The 26,326-nt window shown below is 47.1% G+C and overlaps 1 protein-coding gene across 2 annotated transcripts; it reads left to right on the forward strand.

Moving 5' to 3' along the window:
- Positions 1–4,563: 4,563 nt before the first annotated feature.
- On the forward strand, positions 4,564–15,712 carry LOC121585429 (kelch-like protein 38). 2 transcript variants are annotated; one of them, XM_041901776.1, is made up of 8 exons: positions 4,564–4,723; positions 12,359–12,599; positions 12,786–12,935; positions 13,072–13,149; positions 13,327–13,449; positions 13,681–14,445; positions 14,765–14,870; positions 15,031–15,712. In XM_041901776.1, the coding sequence occupies exons 1-8, from the start codon at positions 4,659–4,661 to the stop codon at positions 15,318–15,320; spliced, it is 1,818 nt and encodes a 605-aa protein (XP_041757710.1). In that variant the 5' UTR covers positions 4,564–4,658; the 3' UTR covers positions 15,321–15,712. The 2 variants fall into 2 exon arrangements, with proteins under 2 accessions (XP_041757710.1, XP_041757711.1); XM_041901777.1 differs by having other exon boundaries at positions 4,657–4,732.
- The last annotated feature ends 10,614 nt before the right edge of the window (positions 15,713–26,326 follow it).

Consider the following 26,326-nt stretch of genomic DNA (forward strand, 5'->3'; position numbering starts at 1 on the left):
CCACGATTAGCAAGCAGTTTCCTCAGAGAGAGAAAAGTCTCTATAGTGTTGGTTCTATTATAGCAGCATATCATCCACTTCCAGAGAGATCATGGTCTATGATATAAAGCCTGCCCGCTGGGACACATCCACTGTCCCATGGGTGGGTGACTTGGACGGTCTAATGCATGAAGATACTGCACTCTACTTCAACCCTTATCCTAACATCAGTACCATGATGTCTCCATATTAAATGCTATAACTCTTATCCTAACATCAGTACCATGATGTCTCCTTATTAAATGATACAACCCTTATCCTAACACCAGTACCATGATATATCCTTATTAAATGATACAACCCTTATCCTAACATCAGTACCATGATGTCTCCTTATTAAATGATACAACCCTTATCCTAACACCAGTACCATGATGTCTCCTTATTAAATTATACAACCCTTATCCTAACACCAGTACCATGATATCTCCTTATTAAATGATACAACCCTTATCCTAACATCAGTACCATGATATCTCCATATTAAATGATACAACCCTTATCCTAACACCAGTACCATGATATCTCCTTATTAAATGATACAACCCTTATCCTAACATCAGTACCATGATATCTCCATATTAAATGATACAACCCTTATCCTAACATCAGTACCATGATATCTCATTATTAAATGATACAACCCTTATCTTAACATCAGTACCATGATAGCTCCATATTAAATGATACAACCCTTATCCTAACATCAGTACCATGATATCTCCATATTAAATGATACAACCCTTATCCTAACATCAGTACCATGGCTTGGTGCGAGGAGCAGGAACGGGCCGGGCTGGCGACGCGCACCACTGGCTTGGCGCGAGGAGCAGGAACAGGCCGGGCTGGCGACGCGCACCACTGGCTTGGTGCGAGGAGCAGGAACAGGCCGGGCTGGCGACGCGCACCACTGGCTTGGTGCGAGGAGCAGGAACAGGCCGGGCCGGGCTGGGAACACGCACCACCGGGGTCCAGTCCAGCTCCGGTCAGCGGCTCCACTCCGGAGCCAGAGCAGTCCGCTCCACCGGGGTCTAGTCCAGATCCGGTCAGCGGCTCCACTCCGGAGCCAGAGCAGTCCGCTCCACCGGTGCCTGATCCAGCTTCGGTCAGCGGCTCCACTCCGGAGCCAGAGTAGTCCGCTCCACTGGGGTCCAGTCCAGCTCCGGTCAGCGGCTCCACTCCGGAGCCAGAGCAGTCTGCTCCACCGGGGTCCAGTCCAGCTCCGGTCAGCGGCTCCACTCCGGAGCCAGAGAAGTCCGCTCCACCGGGATCCAGTCCAGATCCGGTCAGCGGCTCCACTGCGGAGCCAGAGCAGTCCGCTCCACCGGTGCCTGATCCAGCTCCGGTCAGCGGCTCCACTCCGGAGCCAGAGCAGTCCGCTCCACTGGGGTCCAGTCCAGCTCCGGTCAGCGGCTCCACTCCGGAGCCAGAGCAGTCCGCTCCACTGGGGTCCAGTCCAGATCCGGTCAGCGGCTCCACTCCGGAGCCAGAGCAGTCCGCTCCACCGGTGCCTGATCCAGCTCCGGTCAGCGGCTCCACTCCGGAGCCAGAGCTGTCCGCTCCACCGGGGTCTAGTCCAGCTCCGGTCAGCGGCTCCACTCCGGAGCCAGAGCAGTCCGCTTCACCGGTGCCCGGTCCAGCTCCGGTCAGCGGCTCCAGTCCAGACCCAGACGTCAGCCCCTCTCCAGGTTCGGGGTCTCCGAGGCGGAATGCCCACCCGGCCCCTACCCTGTTAAGTAAAGGTTGTGCGGTCGGAGTCCACACCTTTGGGGAGGGGGGGTACTGTCACGCCCTGACTCTGGGGACTCTTATTTGTTGAGTCAGGGTGTGATTTTCTATGTGGTGTAGATCTATGTTTATAGTCTAGTATGTCTAGATCTATGTTGGCCGGTGTGGTTCCCAATCAGAGGCAGCTGTCGCTCGTTGTCTCTGATTGGGGACCATACTTAGGCAGCCTATTGGCGCTAGTGGGTTGTGGGATCTTGTTCCGTGTAAGGTATGTTGTTTGTGTCTACCTTGGACAAAACTTTATTGTTGCATATGTATGCATATCACGCTGCGCCTTGGTCCGACCTGTCTTTCAACGAACGTGACAAATATATCCTTATTAAATGGTATTTCTGGCAAGAGGTTTGTGATAATAGATTGTAAATGCATGCTGAACTAAGGCTCTTCCTTAATATCTCCTTATTAAATCATATTTCTGGCCAGAGGGTTGAGATAATAGATTGTAAAAGCTGAACCGAGGCTCTCCCTTAAGAGTAGTCTTCTCCTGATTGGTGGTTCAGCACTTAGCAGCAGAGAACAGATGCTTTGATCTGCTCAAGTGTTTTATAAAACACTTGTTCTAGTGTGTCCCAAATGGCACCCTATTCCCTACATTGCGTTGCTTTTGACCAGTGCACAGGTTAGGGACAAATGTAGGGCTTCATAATGTAAGGAGCAGTTCAGACGCAGTGTAGACGTAAAATCTCAGCTGTATGTTTGACTGGAACAGGAAATAAAGATATGTGTGAGAAGGCCGTACTATTCATTAGACAAGGAGATGGAGAAATCCTCTTGCCCCGCACGCTGGTAGCAGGACATCAACACTAGATGGCGATGGAGTATTTCACTGGATGAAAGTGAACCAGGATCAACACGTTAAATAACATTTACTTTACATTTTACATTTTAGTCATTTAGCAGACGCTCTTATCCAGAGCGAATTACAGTTAGTGAGTGCATAAATGTTTCATACATTCTCTTCTATCGTAGAGAAACAGTGCCTCCTGTGCAAGACTTTCAGTAAAGTACTTGTTGGCTCATAAAGAATCACAATTACAATAACCAGTGATAGTCTGATCTATGATATAAAACTTAGGATCAATGCCAACTGAATGTAGGATGGTGAAATCCATAAAGAAGCCTTAGGTGAACCACATGCATTTGCTTTGGGCATATATACTGAACAAAAATATAAACGCAACATGTAAAGTGTTGGTCCCATGTTTCATGAACTGAAATAAAAGATCCCAGAATTGTTCCATATGCACAGAAAATGTATTTCTCTCACATTTTGGTGCACAAATTTGTTTACATCCCTGTTAGTGAACATTTCTTCATTGCCAAGATAATCCATCCACCTGACAGGTGTGGCATATCAAGAAGATTAAACAGCATGATCATTACACAGGTGCACCTTGTGCTGGGGACAATAAAAGGCCACTCTAAAATGGGCAGTTTTGTCACAAAACACAATACCACAGATGTCTCAAGTTTTGAGGGAGCGTGCAATTGGCATGCTGGCTGCAGGAATGTCCACCAGAGCTGTTGCCAGAGAATGTAATGTTCATTTCTCTACCATAAGCCGCCTCCAACATCATTTTAGAGAATTTAGCAGTACATCCAACCGGCCTCACAACCGCAGACCACGTGTAACCACGCCAGCCCAGGATCTCCACATCTGGCTTCTTCACCTGCGGGATCGTCTGAGACCAGCCACCCGGACAGATGATGAAACTGAGGAGTATTTCTGTCTGTAATAAGCCCTTTGTGGGGAAAAACAAATTCTCAATGGCTGGGCCTGGCTCCCAAGTGGGTGGGCCTGGCTCCCCAGTGGATGGGCCTATGCCCTCCCAGGCCCACCCATGGCTGCGCTCCTGCCCAGTCATGTGAAATCCATAGATTAGGGCCTAATGAATTTATTTCAATTCACTGATTTCCTTATATGAACTGTAACTCAGTAAAATCGTTGAAATTGTTGCATGTTGCGTTTATATTTTTGTTCAGCCCACATTACATTTACTTTTCACTGGAGGAGTCAACATTTCTCAACACTACTTCTCCTTGATTTGTGATCACCGGCCGGACTGGATAGAACCTGCCACAGTCTTAACTTGAATGGAGCGTGAGGCCTATCAATCATGGATGAGGTTTCACCTGAGTGGTGATGAATAACAACTGAGTGAATTTATCCAACGACCAGTTCTAACAGTCATATGAGGCGTTATAACAGCTATAACAAACAGCTATGGCATCCATAAACATGCTCATTGCTAATCCATGTTGTTGTGACCCAGGTCTTACATTCAGCTGTCCCACTGTTTCAGCCCATGCCATTCCCATCTCTCTGTGCGTCCAAAATGGCACCCTATTCACTATGGGCCCTGGTCAAAAGTAGTGCACTATATAGGGAATAGGGTGCCATTTGAGACGCAGACCATGTCTATGTGTGTTTAGATGGCTGTCAAGGTAACACTACCCAGGTCCCTGTCTCGAGGCCAGTCAGCACCTCGCCACAGACTCCTCTCCTATAACTGTCCCTGCACCTGGACACAGACTCCTCTCCTATAACTGTCCCTGATCATCTCTGTTTATCCCTGCTGTAAACATACAGGAGCATGGGTCGTGCAGGGCAGACAGGGAGAGGGGGAGGAGAGAGAGAGAGAGAGAGAGAGAGAGAGAGAGAGAGAGAGAGAGAGAGAGAGAGAGAAAGAGTGGGGGAGAGAAGGGCAGTCACATGCGAGGCTGCTGGGGTGTTGCTAAAGAGTGGGGTCTATATTTAAACAGGAATGTACACAGAGCCAGAGACATCATGGAAAGAGACCATAACAACAAACACAGATATGTCTGGGTGAATGTTGCTGATAGCAAAGCAGAGTGAAGGACAGCTACCTCAGATGCATCAGAAGACTGAGACAAGGTAAGGAAGGTGTGTCACACTGAGGTGTAGAGGTTAACCTGCTGAATGTAGCTGACTGTAGCATGGATGATGATCAACATCAGTGGGGTTTCTTTTACCAATAAAGCAGATGCAATAACAACCAGAGTTATTCTAACATTCTGTTTGCTGTGAATGGTGAATGATCAACGAACTTCTGATCAATCAGCCCGACTAGCTAATACACCTGCTTTCATGTCTTAGGTTAGGAGCAAACAATAACAAGTTGATATCAATTGTAGTAATCTGTGCTTGAAAAATGTACTGTACTGTAACTACTATATCAAGCTAATGATTCTGATATTTCTCATTTAAAACAGATTGTTCATTCATTGATTTGTGGATGTCACACTCTGGCTCCGGGACTTTGTATTTGAGCCAGGGTGTATTCGTTTTGTTGGGTTTGGTTTGGTTATGTTGGGTATTTGGGTGTGCTTGGTTTTGGTTGTTCTTGTTAGTCATATGACTCCCAATCGGAGGTAACGAGTGTCAGCTGTCGGCTCGTTATCTCTGATTGGGAGCCATATTTTAACTGTGTGTTTTCACCTTGGGTTTGTGGGTTTTTGTTCCGTTTCGGTCTGTGTAACCGTGGACTTCATGAGTCGTCTTTTGTTTTGTAGTTAGATACTTTAAGTCAATAAAGTCATGTTTCTTGGACACGCTGCGCCTTGGTCTCCTTCGCTCCTAGACGACCGTGGACAGAAAAACCCACCAATCTAGGACCAAGCGGCGTGTCAAGCGGCAACAGGACCCACATACACAGGATTCATGGACGCCTATAAAGGATTCATGGACATGGGAGGAGATACTGGATGGAAAGGGTCCTTGGGCACAACCGGGAGAATATCGCCGTCCTCGTGAAGAGCTGGAGGCAGCTAAAGCCGAGAGGAGGCGATATGAGGAGGCAGCACGGAGGCAAGACTGGAAGCCCGAGAGTACTACCCAAAAATTTCTTGGGGGGGGCTTAAAGGGAGTGTGGCGAAGTCAGGTAGGAGACCTGCGCCTACTCCCTGTACTTACCGTGGAGAGCGAGAGTACGGGCAGACAGCGTGTTACGCAGTAGAGCGCATGGTGTCTCCTGTACGCGTGCATAGCCCGGTTCGGTACATTCCAGCTCCACGTATCGGCCGGGCTAGATTGAGCGTTGAGCCGGATGTCATGAAGCCGGCCCCACGCATCCGGCCACCAGTGCGTCTCCTCGGGCCGGCACATGGCACCAGCCTTACGCATGGTGTCCCCGGTTCGCCTACATAGCCCGGTGCGGGTTATTCCACCTCCCCGTACTGGTCGGGCGACGGGGAGCATACAACCAGGTAAGGTTGGGCAGGCTCAGTGCTCAAGGGAGCCAGTAAGCCTGCACGGTCCGGTATTTCCGGCGCCACCTCCCCGCTCCAGCCCAGTACCACCAGTGCCTACACCACGCACCAAGCCTCCTGTGTGTCCCCAGAGTCCTGTGCGTCCTGTTCCTGCTCCCCGCACTAGCCCTGAGATGCGTGTCCTCAGCCCGGTACCTCCAGTTCCGGCACCACGCATCCGGCCACCAGTGCGTCTCAGCCGGCCAGAGTCTGCCGTCTGCCCAACGGCGCCTGAACTGCCCGTCTGCCCAACGGCGCCTGAACTGCCCGTCTGCCAAGCGCTGCATAAGCCGCCCGTCTGTACTGAGCCTGCAAAGCCGCCCGTCTGCCATGAGCCTTCAGAGCCGTCCGCTAGACCGGAGCCGCTAGAGCCTTCCGCCAGACAGGAGCCGCTAGAGCCTTCCGCCAGACAGGAGCAGCCGAAGCCTTCCGCCAGACAGGAGCAGCCAGAGCCTTCCGCCAGACAGGATCAGCCAGAGCCTTCCGCCAGACAGGATCAGCCAGAGCCTTCCGCCAGACAGGATCAGCCAGAGCCTTCCGCCAGACAGGATCAGCCAGAGCCTTCCGCCAGACAGGATCAGCCAGAGCCTTCCGCCAGCCATGAGCAGCCAGATCCGTCAGCCAGCCATGAGCAGCCAGATCCGTCAGCCAGCCATGAGCAGCCAGATCCGTCAGCCAGCCATGAGCAGCCAGATCCGTCAGCCAGCCATGAGCAGCCAGATTCGTCAGCCAGCCGCGAGCAGCCAGATCCGTCAGCCAGCCATGAGCAGCCAGATCCGTCAGCCAGCCATGAGCCGTCCAGCCAGGATCCGCCAGAGCCGTCCAGCCAGGATCCGCCAGCCAGCCAGGATCCGCCAGAGCCAGCCAGCCAGGATCCGCCATTCAGTCCGGTGCTGCCCCTTAGTCCGGTGCTGCCCCTTATCCTGGTGCTGCCCCTTATCCTGGTGCTGCCCCTTAGTCCGGTGCTGCCCCTTAGTCCGGTGCTGCCTCTTAGTCCGGTGCTGCCCCTTAATCCAGTGGGGTTAAATTGGAGGGTGGTCATTGGGAGGAGGCTACGTAAGCGGGTAGTGACTATGGTGGGGTGGGGACCACGACCTGTGCCAGAGCCGCCACCGTGGACAGACGCCCTCCCAGACCCTCCCCTAGACTTTATGCTGGTGCGCCCGGAGTTCGCACCTTAAGGGAGGTTATGTCACACTCTGGCTCCGGGACTTTGTATTTGAGCCAGGGTGTATTCGTTTTGTTGGGTTTGGTTTGGTTATGTTGGGTATTTGGGTGTGCTTGGTTTTGGTTGTTCTTGTTAGTCATATGACTCCCAATCGGAGGTAACGAGTGTCAGCTGTCGGCTCGTTATCTCTGATTGGGAGCCATATTTTAACTGTGTGTTTTCACCTTGGGTTTGTGGGTTTTTGTTCCGTTTCGGTCTGTGTAACCGTGGACTTCATGAGTCGTCTTTTGTTTTGTAGTTAGATACTTTAAGTCAATAAAGTCATGTTTCTTGGACACGCTGCGCCTTGGTCTCCTTCGCTCCTAGACGACCGTGACAGTGGAGCACATGTTGACCTAGATTCTGCTATAGGTCAGGCCCCTTGATACTGCTTTTTCTGTTTCTGCCTCCATAATATATACCATAATATATACCATAATATATACCATAATATTTACCATAATATATACCATAATATATACCATAATATTTACCATAATATATACCATAATATATACCATAATATATTCCATAATATTTACCATAATATATACCATAATATATACCATAATATTTACCATAATATATACCATAATATATTCCATAATATATACCATAATATATACCATAATATATTCCATAATATATACAGTGGGGGAAAAAAGTATTTAGTCAGCCACCAATTGTGCAAGTTCTCCCACTTAAAAAGATGAGAGAGGCCTGTAATTTTCATCATAGGTACACGTCAACTCTGACAGACAATTTGAGAAAAAAAATCCAGAAAATCACATTGTAGGATTTTTTATGAATTTATTTGCAAATTATGTTAAGTATTTGGTTACCTACAAACAAGCAATATTTCTGGCTCTCACAGACCTCTCACAGACCTCTTCTTTAAGAGGCTCCTCTGTCCTCCACTCGTTACCTGTATTAATGGCACCTGTTTGAACAGTCACACTCCAAGCTCCACTATGGCCAAGACCAAAGAGCTGTCAAAGGACACCAGAAACAAAATTGTAGACCTGCACCAGGCTGGGAAGACTGAATCTGCAATAGGTAAGCAGCTTGGTTTGAAAAAATCAACTGTGGGAGCAATTATTAGGAAATGGAAGACATACAAGACCACTGATAATCTCCCTTGATCTGGGGCTCCACGCAAGATCTCACCCCGTGGGGTCAAAATCATCACAAGAACGGTGAGCAAAAATCCCAGAACCACACGGGGGGACCTAGTGAATGACCTGCAGAGAGCTGGGACCAAAGTAACAAAGCCTACTATCAGTAACACACTACGCCGCCAGGGACTTAAATCCTGCAGTGCAAGACGTGTCCCCCTGCTTAAGCCAGTACATGTCCAGGCCCGTCTGAAGTTTGCTAGAATGCATTTGGATGATCCAGAAGAGGATTGGGAGAATGTCATATGGTCAGATGAAACCAAAATATAACTTTTTGGTAAAAACTCAACTCGTCGTGTTTGGAGGACAAAGAATGCTGAGTTGCATCCAAAGAACACCATACCTACTGTGAAGCATGGGGGTGGAAACATCATGCTTTGGGGCTGTTTTTCTGCAAAGGGACCAGGACGACTGATCCGTGTAAAGGAAAGAATGAATGGGGCCATGTATCATGAGATTTTAAGTGAAAACCTCCTTCCATCAGCAAGGGCATTGAAGATGAAACGTGGCTGGGTCTTTCAGCATGACAATGATCCCAAACACACCGCCCGGGCAACGAAGGAGTGGCTTCGTAAGAAGCATTTCAAGGTCATGGAGTGGCCTAGCCAGTCTCCAGATCTCAACCCCATAGAAAATCTTTGGAGGGAGTTGAAAGTCTGTGTTGCCCAGCGACAGCCCCAAAACATCACTGCTCTAGAGGAGATCTGCATGGAGGAATGGGCCAAAATACCAGCAACAGTGTGTGAAAACCTTGTCAAGACGTACAGAAACCGTTTGACCTGTGTTATTGCCAACAAAGGGTATATAACAAAGTATTGAGAAACTTTTGTTATTGACCAAATACTTATTTTCCACCATAATTTGCAAATAAATTCATAAAAAATCCTACAATGTGATTTTCTGAATTTCTTTTTCTCATTTTGTCTGTCATAGTTGACGTGTACCTATGATGAAAATTACAGGCCTCTCTCATCTTTTTAAGTGGGAGAACTTGCACAATTGGTGGCTGACTAAATACTTTTTTACCCCACTGTACCATAATATTTACCATAATATATACCATAATATTTACCATAATATATACCATAATATATGCCATAATATATACCATAATATTTACCATAATATATACCATAATATATACCATAATATATTCCATAATATATACCATAATATATACCATAATATTTACCATAATATATTCCATAATATATACCATAATATATACCATAATATATACCATTATATTTACCATAAGATATACCATAATATATACCATAATATATACCATCATATATACCATAATATTTACCATAATATATTCCATAATATTTACCATAATATATACCATAATATTTACCATAATATATACCATAATATTTACCATAATATTTACCATAATATTTACCATAATATATACTATAATATTTACCATAATATATACCATAATATTTACCATAATATTTACCATAATATATTCCATAATATATACCATAATATATACCATAATATATTCCATAATATTTACCATAATATATACCATAATATTTACCATAATATATACCATAATATATACTATAATATATACCATAATATTTACCATAATATATACTATAATATATACCATATTATAAACTGGGTGGTTCTAGCCCTGAATGCTGATTGGCTAAAAGCCATGGTATATCAGACCTTATACCATGGATATGACAAAACATTTATTTTTACTGCTCTAATTATGTTGGTAACCAGTTTATAATAGCAATAAGGCACCTCTGGGGTTACGGCTAAGGGCTGTGTTCAGGTACTCCGCGTTGCGTCGTGCATAAGAACAGCCCTTAGCCTTGGTATATTGGCCATATACCACACCCCCTCGGGCGTTATTGCTTAAATATATACCATAACATATACCATAATATGTTTGATAATATATACCATAACATATACCATAGTATAAAACATTTTCAACACTTAGAATGCCGCTATTAATAATTATTCTGGAGGTTGCAGATAATAGTGACCTATGACTACAGACTGACTACAGACTGACTACAGACTATTACTACAGACTATATAACTATAGACTATGACTACAGACTATGATTATAGACTGACTACAGACTGACTACAGACTATTACTACAGACTATATAACTATAGACTATACCCACAGACTATGATTATAGACTATACCTACAGACTATGATTATAGACTGACTACAAACTGACTACAGACTGACTACAGACTATAACTATAGACTATATAACTATAGACTATACCTACAGACTATGATTATAGACTGACTACAGACTGACTACAGACTATTACTGCAGACTATATAACTATAGACTATGACTACAGACTATGATTATAGACTGACTACAGACTGACTACAGACTATTACTACAGACTATATAACTATAGACTATACCCACAGACTATGTTTATAGACTATACCTACAGACTATGATTATAGACTGACTACAAACTGACTACAGACTGACTACAGACTATAACTATAGACTATATAACTATAGACTATACCTACAGACTATGATTATAGACTGACTACAGACTGACTACAGACTATTACTACAGACTATTATTACAGACTATATAACTATAGACTATGATTATAGACTGACTACAGACTATGACTGCAGACTATAACTATAGACTATATAACTATAGACTATACCTACAGACTATGATTATAGACTGACTACAGACTGACTACAGACTGACTACAGACTATGACTACATACTATTACTACAGACTATATAACTATAGACTATGACTACAGACTATGATTATAGACTGACTACAGACTATTACCACAGACTATATAACTATAGACTGTACCTACAGACTATGATTATAGACAGACTACAGACTGACTACAGACTACATAACTACAGACTATGACTACAGACTATAACTATAGACTATATAACTATAGACTATACCTACAGACTATGACTACAGACTGACTACAGACTATGACTAGGACCTAGTCCCAGACCGCCAGCTGGGTTATGATAGGGCTACTATAATAAGGCCAGCTGGGTTATGATAGGGCTACTATAATAAGGCCAGCTGGGTTATGATAGGGCTACTATAATAAGGCCAGCTGGGTTATGATAGGGCTACTATAATAAGGCCAGCTGGGTTATGATAGGGCTACTATAATAAGGCCAGCTGGGTTATGATAGGGCTACTATAATAAGGCCAGCTGGGTTATGATAGGGCTACTATAATAAGGCCAGCTGGGTTATGATAGGGCTACTATAATAAGGCCAGCTGGGTTATGATAGGGCTACTATAATAAGGCCAGCTGGGTTATGATAGGGCTACTATAATAAGGCCAGCTGGGTTATGATAGGGCTACTATAATAAGGCCAGCTGGGTTATGATAGGGCTACTATAATAAGGCCAGCTGGGTTATGATAGGGCTACTATAATAAGGCCAGCTGGGTTATGATAGGGCTACTATAATAAGGCCAGCTGGGTTATGATAGGGCTACTATAATAAGGCCAGCTGGGTTATGATAGGGCTACTATAATATGTGAACATTGATCATGAGCCTCATGCTATCTGCATTTGAATTCTTTGTGCAGAAAACAGCATGCTACTGAAGATACCATTTCTAAAACAATTTGAGGTATTTATGATGGTGATGGAGTCACAGTCAGAGGTGGAAAACACCTAGGCCTTGGATTCTGGAGAAAACAATCGTTAGAGAAAACTAAATCAGCTGACCTTTCTATTCCGTCATGTCACTGGCCTGTCCAAACTACTCACTCACCTCTACAGAGAAAACCCCAAACAAAACCACATTGAATCCATTTCCTCCCAAATCAAACCATGTCCTTCTTTTCCAGAATGGACCGATCAAAGCCACACCCGGAGGTGTTCCACTACAGCAACAAGGAGCAGTCGTCCCACCTCCTGCTGCAGCTGAACCGCCTCAGACAGGAGAGGATCCTTACTGACGTGCTACTCTGTTCAGATAACACAGAGATCCCCTGCCACCGCAACGTTCTGGCCTCCAGCAGTCCTTACTTCACAGCCATGTTCTGTCACGACTTCAGAGAAAGCCACCAGGAGAAGGTGGATCTGAAGGTAGGGTTATTCACTTTTTAAATGAAAAATAATGCTTGTTTTTGTAAAACTAGACTAGCATCCTGCCTCACTCTGCAGAAACAGGAGAAGGCTTACTTTTATGTCAAGTGCTGCGTAGTTTCTGCCTGTCAACGAAAGGCACCATACAAATAAAATCTATTCTTCTTCTAATTATTATTATTTAAGGGGATCACCTCCAGCATCCTGAGTGACATTGTGGACTACGTCTACACAGGGGTCATCACCATCACCATGGAGATAGTGCTGCCCCTGATGCAGGCTGTCTCCATGCTGCAGTACACCGGGCTGTTCGAGGCCTGCTCCTCTTTCCTGCAGGTGACCCACAGATGAATTAGCTTTCTTGCTAACTCTGGCACTTTCACATTGATGTTGAAAACTTTAATATGATTAATAATGTGCGTTGTCCTTGGTAAATACGTTAAACCATTTTTTGTTGTTGTTGAAATTTCAGGAGCAGCTGAGCCCAGACAACTGCCTCAGCATGATCCGGCTGTCAGAGATATTACACTGCGGCAGCCTGAAGGAGAAGGTCAGTAGAATTCGTTTCGTTTTAAATAATGTGTTGTTGGTTGACTTGGGCAGCATATGGGCCCTGGTCAAAAGTAGTGTATTAAAACTAATTAGGGAAAAGGCTGCTATTTCAGACTCAGTCCATATGTATTGTCAATTTTCAAATAAAATGCATTAATTAAATCATTCATTCCAGGCCAGGGAGATGGCAGTACAGAGCTTCTCTGACGTCTCTACCTCTGAGGACTTGTGTGAGCTCTCCTTACCTGAGCTGATGAGTTACCTGGAGGATGACCGGCTGTGTGCCGAGGAGGAGCAGGTAAGATAAGATAACGTAATAAGGGTAATGTACGGTAAGATTAGATAGTACTTTATATAAATCCCTAAAAGGGTCCGTTTGTTTGCACCAGCTAATGTATACATCACCAATAAACACCCAATCAACAACAATGGAGAGACGGACACTAGAAGCAGCATCATCAATGAAGTTAAAACCATCAATGGATGTTAAGAACTAAGTGTTGATATTAAAACGGCTTATTGAACCCAGGTGTTCGAGACGTTGCTGGCGTGGATCCACCACGACCCATTCTCCCGGCGCGGCGCCATCTCCGACCTCTTCAAGAAGGTGCGTCTACGCTACATCCACCCCACCTACCTGTTCCAGTTCATTGCCAGCGACCCCCTCATCCAGTCCTCCACCCTCTGCACCGAGGTCATCGAGTCCGTCCGACGCCTCATGTTCTCCATCACTACTAAGTGTGGGTCGGACCTCAAGCCCCTGTGGGTGACCCCACGGCGCTACACCTGCCGGGAGACCCTGGTTCTAGTCGGCGGCCGCAAGAACAACGAGCAGACGTCCCGTGAAGCGCTCCTGTTCGACGAGAGGACTCAGCGCTGGCAGTGGCTGGCCAAGCTGCCCCTGCGGCTCTACAAGGCCTCCTACGTCTGTATCCACAGCATCCTGTATGTTCTGGGAGGCCTCACCATGAACACCAAACACAGAGTGGTTAGCACCACTGTCTATATGTTATCTCTGAAGACCAACCAGTGGAGGACGGCTGAGCCCATGATCCAGCCTCGCTTCGCCCACCAGTCTGTCTCCTACCTGCACTTTATCTTCGTCCTGGGGGGCCTGGGGCCAGAGAAGCAGGTGTGTGACACGGTGGAGAGATACAATAGTATGTTCAACCAATGGGAGGCTATGGTTCCCATGCCGACTGCTGTGCTACACCCGGCGGTCGCCGCTAACGATCAAAGAATCTACCTGTTCGGGGGAGAGGACGCGATGCAGAACCCTGTCAGGATGATACAGGTAGGCAGAATGTCATACTGTTGAGGTTGCTGTTGAGTGGTGAACTTGAGTCTTGAAGTCTTGAGTCTTGAAGTCTTGAAGTCTTGAGTCTTGAGTCTTGAGTCTTGAAGTCTTGAAGTCTTGAAGTCTTGAGTCTTGAGTCTTGAGTCTTGAGTCTTGAAGTCATGAAGTCTTGAGTCTTGAGTCTTGAAGTCTTGAGTCTTGAAGTCTTGAGTCTTGAAGTCTTGACTCTTGAAGTCTTGGAGTTAATTCTTGAACATTTTAGCCAACAATTCTGCACAGAAACACTAAACTCTTCTAAACCTATCCTTTTCTCCAGGTGTATCACATTGGCAGGAATATGTGGTCCATGATGGAGACCAGGACAGTGAAGAACGTTTCTGCACCAGCAGCTGTCATTGATGACAAGATCTACATTATCGGAGGTAGGAGGAGGGTGGATGAGTCAGAAAAAAGACAATCTGATGTCAATTAAATACAACTTTATTTGTCTACTTAGGACTTCGAGATCTTTGATATCTTCTGTCTTTTGTCAAGACAACCTTACCAGCAGCTTTTCCCTAACTGTCACCATGTCCTTTACAGGCTACACCAGAAGAATGATAGCGTACGACACCAAAGCCAACCGGTTTCTGAAGTGTGAGAATATGAAGGCGAGGAGAATGCACCATGCTGCCACGGTGTTCAACAACAAACTGTACGTGACCGGAGGACGCTTCATCAACGGACATGATGTCATAGAGGACTCTGACAGCTTTGAGTGCTATGACCCAAAGACTGACACATGGACAACCAAGGGGACACTGCCATACAAGCTGTTTGACCACGGTTCTCTATCCCTGGTGTGTGTCTCCAACAAACCCAACCTTCCCTGAGTGTGTTTCACTCTCTATTGCATCTCTGATGTCCTTCCCTGTCCCACAAACACTCACCAAAACATCCCTCAATGGGTGACAGTATTTCCAGCAGCGAATCTTAAATCAAATGAGATTTTAGAGACGCTACTTGTCATATGGAAGCGAAGCCCTGGGCAGTTAATTGTTGTGTCGAACTGAAGGCTATAGGTGTATACAGTACTGTAGGCTATATGAAGGCTACAGTACATGATGCCCAACTGTTTAGTTACCAGTCCAAACACGTTGCCAACAGACTGGATGATATTACAACCCACTAGGTAAAAACTGGTTGTAACAGTGTTGTTTCCACGTCATTTCAACCCAAAAATTCAAATTCAACTCTTTTGCCCTCAGAACAACCTCAATTTGTCGGGGCATGGACTCTACAAGGTGTTGAAAGCATTCCACAGGGACGCTGGCCCATGTTGACTCCAATGCTTCCCACAGTTGTGTCAAGTTGGCTGGATGTCCTTTAGGTGGTGGACCATTCTTTATACACACGGGAAACTGTTGAGCGTGAAAAACCCATCAGTGTTGCAGTTCTTGACACAAACCAGTGCGCCTGGCACCTACTACCATACCCCGTTCAAAGGCACTTAAATATTTTGTCTTGCCCATTCACCCTCTGAATGGCACACATACACAATCCATGTCTCAATTGTCTCAAGGCTTAAAAATCCTTCTTTAACCTGTCTCCTCCCCTTCATCTACACTGATTGAAGTGGATTTAACAGGTGACATCGATAAGGAATCATAGCTTTCACCTGGATTCAACTGGTCAGTCTATGCTATGGAAAGAGCAAGTGTTCTTAATGTTTTGTACACTCAGTGTATATTTATTAATAACATTCCTCTGAGGTGATGTTGATGGAATTATTCATATTTAGTGAGAATTTATAACCAAGTGAATGGACATAAAGTGAAATAATCCCATATGCACATGATAAGAATGACGTCGTGGTTATATCTGAAGAGTGATAGGGTGATAACTCTGTCTGTTGACATGTATCTTCTTACTCATTTATGTGTGGTGACACCGTACAAATTGTTTGCTAACAGATCTATGCAATCACCTCATAATTGTGTTTTTTTTTAAAAGTGGTTTTATATTCCTGTTTGTTTGTTTGTGTAATGTTGTTTATTAATAACAAATAAAATGTTATCACAAAGACTGTGGCAGTCAATTTCATTTAACATTATTCTGGACTCCTCTCTCTATAAAGAGGTCTCAGTCCCACTGTGAGGTCTCAATCTCACTGTGAGGTCTCAGTCTCACTGTAACATCTCAGTCTCACTGTAAGGTCTCAGTCCCACTGTGAGGTCCTAGTCTCACTGTGAGGTCTCAGTCCCACTGTAATGTCTCAGACTCACTGTGACGTCTCAGTCTCACTGTAACGTCTCAGTCTCACTGTGAGGTCTCAGTCTCACTGTAATGTCTCAGTCTCACTGTAATGTCTCAGTCTCACTGTGAGGTCTCAGTCTCACTGTGAGGTCTCAGTCTCACTGTAATGTCTCAGTCTCACTGTGAGGTCTCAGTCCCACTGTGAGGTCTCAGTCTTAGCCATCTCAGTCTCACTGTAACGTCTCAGTCTCACTGTGAGGTCTCAGTCTCAATGTAACGTCTCAGTCTCACTGTGAGATCTCAGTCTCACTGTGAGGTTTCAGTCCCACTGTGAGGTCTCAGTCTCACTGTAACGTCTCAGTCTCACTGTAACGTCTCAGTCTCACTGTAATGTCTCAGTCTCACTGTGAGGTCTCTGTCTCACTATGAGGTCTCAGTCCCACTGTGGGGTCTCAGTCTTAGCTGTCTCAGTCTCACTGTAACGTCTCAGTCTCACTGTGAGGTCTCAGTCCCACTGTGAGGTCTCAGTCCCACTGTGAGGTCTCAGTCCCACTGTGAGGTCTCAGTCCCACTGTGAGATCTCAATCCCACTGTGAGGTCTCAGTCCCACTGTGAGGTCTCAGTCTTAACCGTCTCAGTCTAGAGAACAGATGTAACCTGAGTAGCCCATCTATCTCTCATGTAAAGTCCATGACCCGCTGGTCTCGCTGGTTTCGCTGGTCTCGCTCCACCACGACCAGCACATGCCCAGACAGGAACAGGGGGAGGGGTGGGGGGCTTCATTAGACGACATGAGCCAACGTGGATGAAGAGGCATCTCTTACGACAGAGGAGGAGAGGACAGCATATTGTATTTCCGATTTCAACATTTAAATAAATATCCCAATAAATCACTTACAGTACATCAGAGTAGTAGACTAAGATTGTACAACAGGTTACTCTCACCTTCAATGTTTCATGAATGATTTAATAATAATCGTTACTTACGAAATGACTCATGACTTCTGGAACATCATGACCCCATCTCTGGGGTTATTTTCGTAAACAAACAGGAGGGGGAACATTACACCACGTGAGTCATGTGGACTGCCCGTTGCTACACTGGCTTCAGGACAGGCAGATGTGACAGCGAGCCCGGGCCGGCCGTGCCCGCTGGATACCAACAGGGAGGAACAGTTTCACAAGACCACCTGAGAGATGATGAAACTGATGAAACTGAAGAGGGACAGCAACAGGTGGAGAGGAGAGAGAGACAGACTGGATGGTCAGGTGCTGTCTGACAACCACAACACAAACACTGAGCAAGAGAGAGAGAGAGAGAGAGAGAGAGAGAGAGAGAGAGAGAGAGAGAGAGAGAGAGAGAGAGAGAGCAAGAGAGACACAGAGAGAGAGACAGCCACAACTCAAACACACAGCGAGAGAGACAGAGACAGAGAGAGAGAGAGACCAGAGACAGAGGAGAGAGAGAGAGAGACAGAGAGAGAGGAACCAGACAGTTCTGTTCATCAGTGTTTAATCATTTTTTAAGCAATCACGATATATATGCCTTTTTTTTTTTACATATGTGTGGTCCCGGGAATCGAACCCACTATCCTGGCATTGCAAGAGCCATGCTCTACTAACTGACATGATCACCAATCAGTAACTATTTTTTGTTTTGTAACCTATTATGATTGAATGTTTGGATGCGTTTGGTCACGCCACCCCCAATCTGATGTTTCTGTAATGTTGTCCTGTTTCACCAAGGGAAATGTCATCCACATGGATCTCTAGGAAATCCCCCTGCTCTGGTTGCATCTGGTGGCAGGCATAACTTGGGGGAAGATATTTCGGGAAGAACAAACTGTCACGTTGCTCAATGTTACAAAGAAACAGAATTCTTTGAATGTATAGTTAGTAATTTCAGAATGAGCAGTGGTGGAAAAAGTATTCAATTGTCATACTTGAGTAAAAGTAAAGATACCTTAACAGAAAATTACTCAAGTAAAAGTGAAAGTTACCCAGTAAAATACTACATGAGTAAAAGTCTAAAAGTATCTGGTTTTAAATGTACAGTTTAAATGTACAGGCAGTACGGATGACAAAGCGTTATATTGATTGGTGCCATAATTCTGTCCTGTTTGAGCATTCTAATTGTAACGAGTACTTTTAGGTGTCAGGGAAAATGTATGGAGTAAAAAGTACATTATTTTCATTAGGAATGTAGTGGAGTAAAAGTAAAAGTTGTCAAAAATATAAATAGTAAAGTAAAGTACAGATACCCCAAAAAACTACTTAAGTAGTACTTAAAATGATTTTTACTTAAGTATTTTACACCACTGAGAACGAGCACATAAAGAAAGAAATGCACAAAGAAGTGTGCATCTGACTGGAAGTGTGCATCTGACTGGAAGTGTGCATCTGACCGGAAGTGTGCATCTGACTGGAAGTGTGCATCTGACCGGAAGTGTGCATCTGACTGGAAGTGTGTATCTGACTGGAAGTGTGCATCTGACTGGAAGTGTGCATCTGACCGGAAGTGTGCATCTGACCGGAAGTGTGCATCTGACCGGAAGTGTGCATCTGACTGGAAGTGTGCATCTGACTGGAAGTGTGCATCTGACCGGAAGTGTGCATCTGACTGGAAGTGTGCATCTGACCGGAAGTGTGCATCTGACCGGAAGTGTGCATCTGACTGGAAGTGTGCATCTGACTGGAAGTGTGCATCTGACCGGAAGTGTGCATCTGACCGGAAGTGTGCATCTGACCGGAAGTGTGCATCTGACTGGAAGTGTGCATCTGACTGGAAGTGTGCATCTGACCGGAAGTGTGCATCTGACTGGAAGTGTGCATCTGACTGGAAGTGTGCATCTGACCGGAAGTGTGCATCTGACCGGAAGTGTGCATCTGACTGGAAGTGTGCATCTGACCGGAAGTGTGGATCTGACCGGAAGTGTGCATCTGACTGGAAGTGTGCATCTGACCGGAAGTGTGGATCTGACCGGAAGTGTGCATCTGACTGGAAGTGTGCATCTGACTGGAAGTGTGCATCTGACCGGAAGTGTGCATCTGACTGGAAGTGTGCATCTGACCGGAAGTGTGCATCTGACTGGAAGTGTGCATCTGACTGGAAGTGTGCATCTGACCGGAAGTGTGGATCTGACTGGAAGTGTGCATCTGACTGGAAGTGTGCATCTGACTGGAAGTGTGCATCTGACCGGAAGTGTGCATCTGACTGGAAGTGTGCATCTGACTGGAAGTGTGCATCTGACCGGAAGTGTGCATCTGACTGGAAGTGTGCATCTGACCGGAAGTGTGGATCTGACCGGAAGTGTGCATCTGACTGGAAGTGTGCATCTGACCGGAAGTGTGCATCTGACTGGAAGTGTGCATCTGACTGGAAGTGTGCATCTGACCGGAAGTGTGGATCTGACTGGAAGTGTGCATCTGACCGGAAGTGTGCATCTGACTGGAAGTGTGCATCTGACTGGAAGTGTGCAGAGACTTTCCCCTGTTTCTCAAGTCATTTTTACTCCAGCACCTTCACTAATGGGTTTTGGGTGTGTGGTAGATTCTGCCTATTTTCCAGAATGTGCACATAACAAAGAATGCTGTACAACACATAGAACATCTAGTACTCAGTGCATATCATATGAACCGGTGAACAACCGGTGAATAACAACGTCTACATTAGAAGCACAGGAGGGAATTGATCTTGTCCATGCTTTAGATTCGTCTTAGACTAAACACGATAGCTTTGACTACAATGCTTCATTTCATCACACACATCATACCAAAGAGGAGAATCAATTGTTGTTCAGAAAAGTGTTTTCGTATTGAACAAAACAAAACAAAAGTCTAATAAAAGTATTTTAATAAAATAAAACATCATTAGCCTACTTATCACACTGCCACCCCACCAACTGCTAGTTGGGACCTTCTTAAAAAAAGTAATCATCTTCTAGCTGTCTCTGAACAGGCCTCAGGGAGATACAAACACAAACAGACCCCACAGAGCCCCAGGACAGCAACATAATTAGACCCAACCAAATCATGAGAAAACAAAAAGAGAATTACTTGACACATTGGAAAGAATTTACAAAAAAACAGAGCAAACTAGAATGCTATTTATCCTTAAACAGAGAGTACACAGTGGCAGAATACCTGACCACTGTGACTGACCCAAAATTAAGGAAATCTTTGCTATTGAGAGAGGCCGCCGTAGGCAGACCTGGCTCTCAAGAGAAGACAGGCTATGTGCACACTGCCCACAAAATGAGGTGGAAACTGAGCTGCACTTCATAACCTCCTGCCAAATGTATGACTATATTAAAGACACATATTTCCCTCAGATTACATAGACCCACAAATAATTTGAAAACAAATCCAATTTTGATAAACTCCCGTATCTATTGGGTGAAATACCATAGTGTGCCATCACAGCAGCAAGATTTGTGACCTGATGCCACAAGAAAAGGGTAACCAGTGAAGAACAAACACCATTGTAAATACAACTCATATTTATGTTTATTTATTTTCCTTTTTGTACTTTAACTATTTGCACATCATTACAACACTGTATATAGACATAATATGATACTTGAAATGTCTTTATTCTTTTGGAACTTTTGTGAGTGTAATATTTACTGTTCATTTTTTATTGTTTATTTCACTTTTGCTTATTATCTATTTCACTTGCTTTGGCAATGTAAACTTGTGATTCCCTTGACAATAAAGCCCATTAAATTGAAATTGAAATTGAATTGAGAGAGAGAGAGAGAGAGAGAGAGAGAGAGAGAGAGAGAGAGAGAGAGAGAGAGAGAGAGAGGTCAGATATGTGCTAAGAATATGGCACATGTAAATGATATGAACACATCATATCATAACACATCATAACACATCATATCATAACACATTACATCATAACACATAACATCATAACACATCATATCATAACACATTACATCATAACACATCACATCATATCATAACACATCATATCATAACACATCATAACACATCATATCATAACACATCATATCATAACACATTTCAGCCCCAGTCTCATCTGGTCTCATCTGGTGTTGTTGATGTTTCTAGGCTGTGGTCTGAATGTGACCTGTGACCTTTTGTGTATAACAGGAAAGTCCAGGCCGGATCAGTCAACCAGGCAAGGCACCTGCTCTGGGGATCCAGTTACCCAGTCTGTTCTACTGAGGCACCTGCTCTGGGGCTCCAGTTAGCCAGTCTGTTCTACTGAGGCACCTGCTCTGGGGCTCCAGTTAGCCAGTCTGTTCTACTGAGCCACCTGCTCTGGGGCTCCAGTTACCCAGTCTGTTCTACTGAGCCACCTGCTCTGGGGCTCCAGTTACCCAGTCTGTTCTACTGAGCCACCTGCTCTGGGGCTCCAGTTACCCAGTCTGTTCTACTGAGCCACCTGCTCTGGGGCTCCAGTTACCCAGTCTGTTCTACTGAGCCACCTGCTCTGGGGCTCCAGTTAGCCAGTCTGTTCTACTGAGCCACCTGCTCTGGGGCTCCAGTTACCCAGTCTGTTCTACTGAGCCACCTGCTCTGGGGGCTCCAGTTACCCAGTCTGTTCTACTGAGCCACCTGCTCTGGGGCTCCAGTTACCCAGTCTGTTCTACTGAGCCACCTGCTCTGGGGCTCCAGTTACCCAGTCTGTTCTACTGAGGCACCTGCTCTGTGGCTCCAGTTACCCAGTCTGTTCTACTGAGCCACCTGCTCTGGGGCTCCAGTTACCCAGTCTGTTCTACTGAAGCACCTGCTCTGGGGCTCCAGTTACCCAGTCTGTTCTACTGAGCCACCTGCTCTGGGGCTCCAGTTACCCAGTCTGTTCTACTGAGGCACCTGCTCTGGGGCTCCAGTTACCCAGTCTGTTCTACTGAGCCACCTGCTCTGGGGCTCCAGTTAGCCAGTCTGTTCTACTGAGCCACCTGCTCTGGGGCTCCAGTTACCCAGTCTGTTCTACTGAGCCACCTGCTCTGGGGCTCCAGTTACCCAGTCTGTTCTACTGAGCCACCTGCTCTGGGGCTCCAGTTACCCAGTCTGTTCTACTGAGCCACCTGCTCTGGGGCTCCAGTTAGCCAGTCTGTTCTACTGAGCCACCTGCTCTGGGGCTCCAGTTACCCAGTCTGTTCTACTGAGCCACCTGCTCTGGGGCTCCAGTTACCCAGTCTGTTCTACTGAGCCACCTGCTCTGGGGCTCCAGTTACCCAGTCTGTTCTACTGAGCCACCTGCTCTGGGGCTCCAGTTACCCAGTCTGTTCTACTGAGGCACCTGCTCTGTGGCTCCAGTTACCCAGTCTGTTCTACTGAGCCACCTGCTCTGGGGCTCCAGTTACCCAGTCTGTTCTACTGAAGCACCTGCTCTGGGGCTCCAGTTACCCAGTCTGTTCTACTGAGCCACCTGCTCTGGGGCTCCAGTTACCCAGTCTGTTCTACTGAGGCACCTGCTCTGGGGCTCCAGTTACCCAGTCTGTTCTACTGAGCCACCTGCTCTGGGGCTCCAGTTAGCCAGTCTGTTCTACTGAGCCACCTGCTCTGGGGCTCCAGTTACCCAGTCTGTTCTACTGAGGCACCTGCTCTGGGGCTCCAGTTAGCCAGTCTGTTCTACTGAGGCACCTGCTCTGGGGCTCCAGTTACCCAGTCTGTTCTACTGAGCCACCTGCTCTGGGGCTCCAGTTACCCAGTCTGTTCTACTGAGCCACCTGCTCTGGGGCTCCAGTTACCCAGTCTGTTCTACTGAGGCACCTGCTCTGGGGCTCCAGTTAGCCAGTCTGTTCTACTGAGCCACCTGCTCTGGGGGCTCCAGTTACCCAGTCTGTTCTACTGAGGCACCTGCTCTGGGGCTCCAGTTAGCCAGTCTGTTCTACTGAGGCACCTGCTCTGGGGCTCCAGTTACCCAGTCTGTTCTACTGAGCCACCTGCTCTGGGGCTCCAGTTAGCCAGTCTGTTCTACTGAGACACCTGCTCTGGGGCTCCAGTTAGCCATTCTGTTCTACTGAGACACCTGCTCTGGGGCTCCAGTTACCCAGTCTGTTCTACTGAGCCACCTGCTCTGTGGCTCCAGTTAGCCAGTCTGTTCTACTGAGCCACCTGCTCTGTGGCTCCAGTTACCCAGTCTGTTCTACTGAGGCACCTGCTCTGTGGCTCCAGTTACCCAGTCTGTTCTACTGAGGCACCTGCTCTGGGGCTCCAGTTACCCAGTCTGTTCTACTGAGCCACCTGCTCTGGGGATCCAGTTACCCAGTCTGTTCTACTGAGGCACCTGCTCTGGGGCTCCAGTTACCCAGTCTGTTCTACTGAGCCACCTGCTCTGGGGCTCCAGTTACCCAGTCTGTTCTACTGAGCCACCTGCTCTGTGGCTCCAGTTAGCCAGTCTGTTCTACTGAGCCACCTGCTCTGTGGCTCCAGTTACCCAGTCTGTTCTACTGAGGCACCTGCTCTGGGGCTCCAGTTAGCCATTCTGTTCTACTGAGACACCTGCTCTGGGGCTCCAGTTACCCAGTCTGTTCTACTGAGCCACCTGCTCTGTGGCTCCAGTTACCCAGTCTGTTCTACTGAGGCACCTGCTCTGGGGCTCCAGTTAGCCAGTCTGTTCTACTGAGGCACCTGCTCTGGGGCTCCAGTTACCCAGTCTGTTCTACTGAGCCACCTGCTCTGGGGCTCCAGTTACCCAGTCTGTTCTACTGAGCCACCTGCTCTGGGGCTCCAGTTACCCAGTCTGTTCTACTGAGGCACCTGCTCTGGGGCTCCAGTTAGCCAGTCTGTTCTACTGAGCCACCTGCTCTGGGGCTCCAGTTACCCAGTCTGTTCTACTGAGGCACCTGCTCTGGGGCTCCAGTTAGCCAGTCTGTTCTACTGAGGCACCTGCTCTGGGGCTCCAGTTACCCAGTCTGTTCTACTGAGCCACCTGCTCTGGGGCTCCAGTTAGCCAGTCTGTTCTACTGAGACACCTGCTCTGGGGCTCCAGTTAGCCATTCTGTTCTACTGAGACACCTGCTCTGGGGCTCCAGTTACCCAGTCTGTTCTACTGAGCCACCTGCTCTGTGGCTCCAGTTAGCCAGTCTGTTCTACTGAGCCACCTGCTCTGTGGCTCCAGTTACCCAGTCTGTTCTACTGAGGCACCTGCTCTGTGGCTCCAGTTACCCAGTCTGTTCTACTGAGGCACCTGCTCTGGGGCTCCAGTTACCCAGTCTGTTCTACTGAGGCACCTGCTCTGGGGCTCCAGTTAGCCAGTCTGTTCTACTGAGCCACCTGCTCTGGGGCTCCAGTTACCCAGTCTGTTCTACTGAGGCACCTGCTCTGGGGCTCCAGTTAGCCAGTCTGTTCTACTGAGGCACCTGCTCTGGGGCTCCAGTTACCCAGTCTGTTCTACTGAGGCACCTGCTCTGGGGCTCCAGTTACCCAGTCTGTTCTACTGAGGCACCTGCTCTGGGGCTCCAGTTACCCAGTCTGTTCTACTGAGGCACCTGCTCTGGGGCTCCAGTTAGCCAGTCTGTTCTACTGAGCCACCTGCTCTGGGGCTCCAGTTACCCAGTCTGTTCTACTGAGGCACCTGCTCTGGGGCTCCAGTTACCCAGTCTGTTCTACTGAGACACCTGCTCTGGGGCTCCAGTTAGCCAGTCTGTTCTACTGAGCCACCTGCTCTGGGGCTCCAGTTACCCAGTCTGTTCTACTGAGCCACCTGCTCTGGGATCCAGTTACCCAGTCTGTTCTACTGAGCCACCTGCTCTGGGGATCCAGTTACCCAGTCTGTTCTACTGAGGCACCTGCTCTGGGGCTCCAGTTACCCAGTCTGTTCTACTGAGCCACCTGCTCTGTGGCTCCAGTTAGCCAGTCTGTTCTACTGAGCCACCTGCTCTGGGGCTCCAGTTACCCAGTCTGTTCTACTGAGGCACCTGCTCTGGGGCTCCAGTTAGCCAGTCTGTTCTACTGAGGCACCTGCTCTGGGGCTCCAGTTACCCAGTCTGTTCTACTGAGCCACCTGCTCTGGGGCTCCAGTTACCCAGTCTGTTCTACTGAGCCACCTGCTCTGGGGCTCCAGTTACCCAGTCTGTTCTACTGAGCCACCTGCTCTGTGGCTCCAGTTAGCCAGTCTGTTCTACTGAGCCACCTGCTCTGTGGCTCCAGTTACCCAGTCTGTTCTACTGAGGCACCTGCTCTGGGGCTCCAGTTAGCCAGTCTGTTCTACTGAGGCACCTGCTCTGGGGCTCCAGTTACCCAGTCTGTTCTACTGAGCCACCTGCTCTGTGGCTCCAGTTACCCAGTCTGTTCTACTGAGGCACCTGCTCTGTGGCTCCAGTTAGCCAGTCTGTTCTACTGAGGCACCTGCTCTGGGGCTCCAGTTACCCAGTCTGTTCTACTGAGCCACCTGCTCTGGGGCTCCAGTTACCCAGTTTGTTCTACTGAGCCACCTGCTCTGGGGCTCCAGTTACCCAGTCTGTTCTACTGAGCCACCTGCTCTGTGGCTCCAGTTACCCAGTCTGTTCTACTGAGCCACCTGCTCTGGGGCTCCAGTTACCCAGTCTGTTCTACTGAGCCACCTGCTCTGGGGATCCAGTTACCCAGTCTGTTCTACTGAGCCACCTGCTCTGGGGCTCCAGTTAGCCAGTCTGTTCTACTGAGCCACCTGCTCTGTGGC

Source organism: Coregonus clupeaformis, chromosome 17 (genome assembly GCF_020615455.1).
Source record: "Coregonus clupeaformis isolate EN_2021a chromosome 17, ASM2061545v1, whole genome shotgun sequence".
Lineage (NCBI taxonomy): Eukaryota > Metazoa > Chordata > Actinopteri > Salmoniformes > Salmonidae > Coregonus > Coregonus clupeaformis.

Coding starts and splice junctions, on each gene's coding strand:
- LOC121585429 (XM_041901776.1), top strand. CDS start 4,659: ATGTTGCTGATAGCAAAGCAGAGTGAAGGACAGCTACCTCAGATGCAT. Junction 13,450..13,680: donor TGTGTGCCGAGGAGGAGCAG/GTAAGATAAGAT, acceptor TATTGAACCCAG/GTGTTCGAGACGTTGCTGGC. Junction 14,871..15,030: donor CAAGATCTACATTATCGGAG/GTAGGAGGAGGG, acceptor TGTCCTTTACAG/GCTACACCAGAAGAATGATA.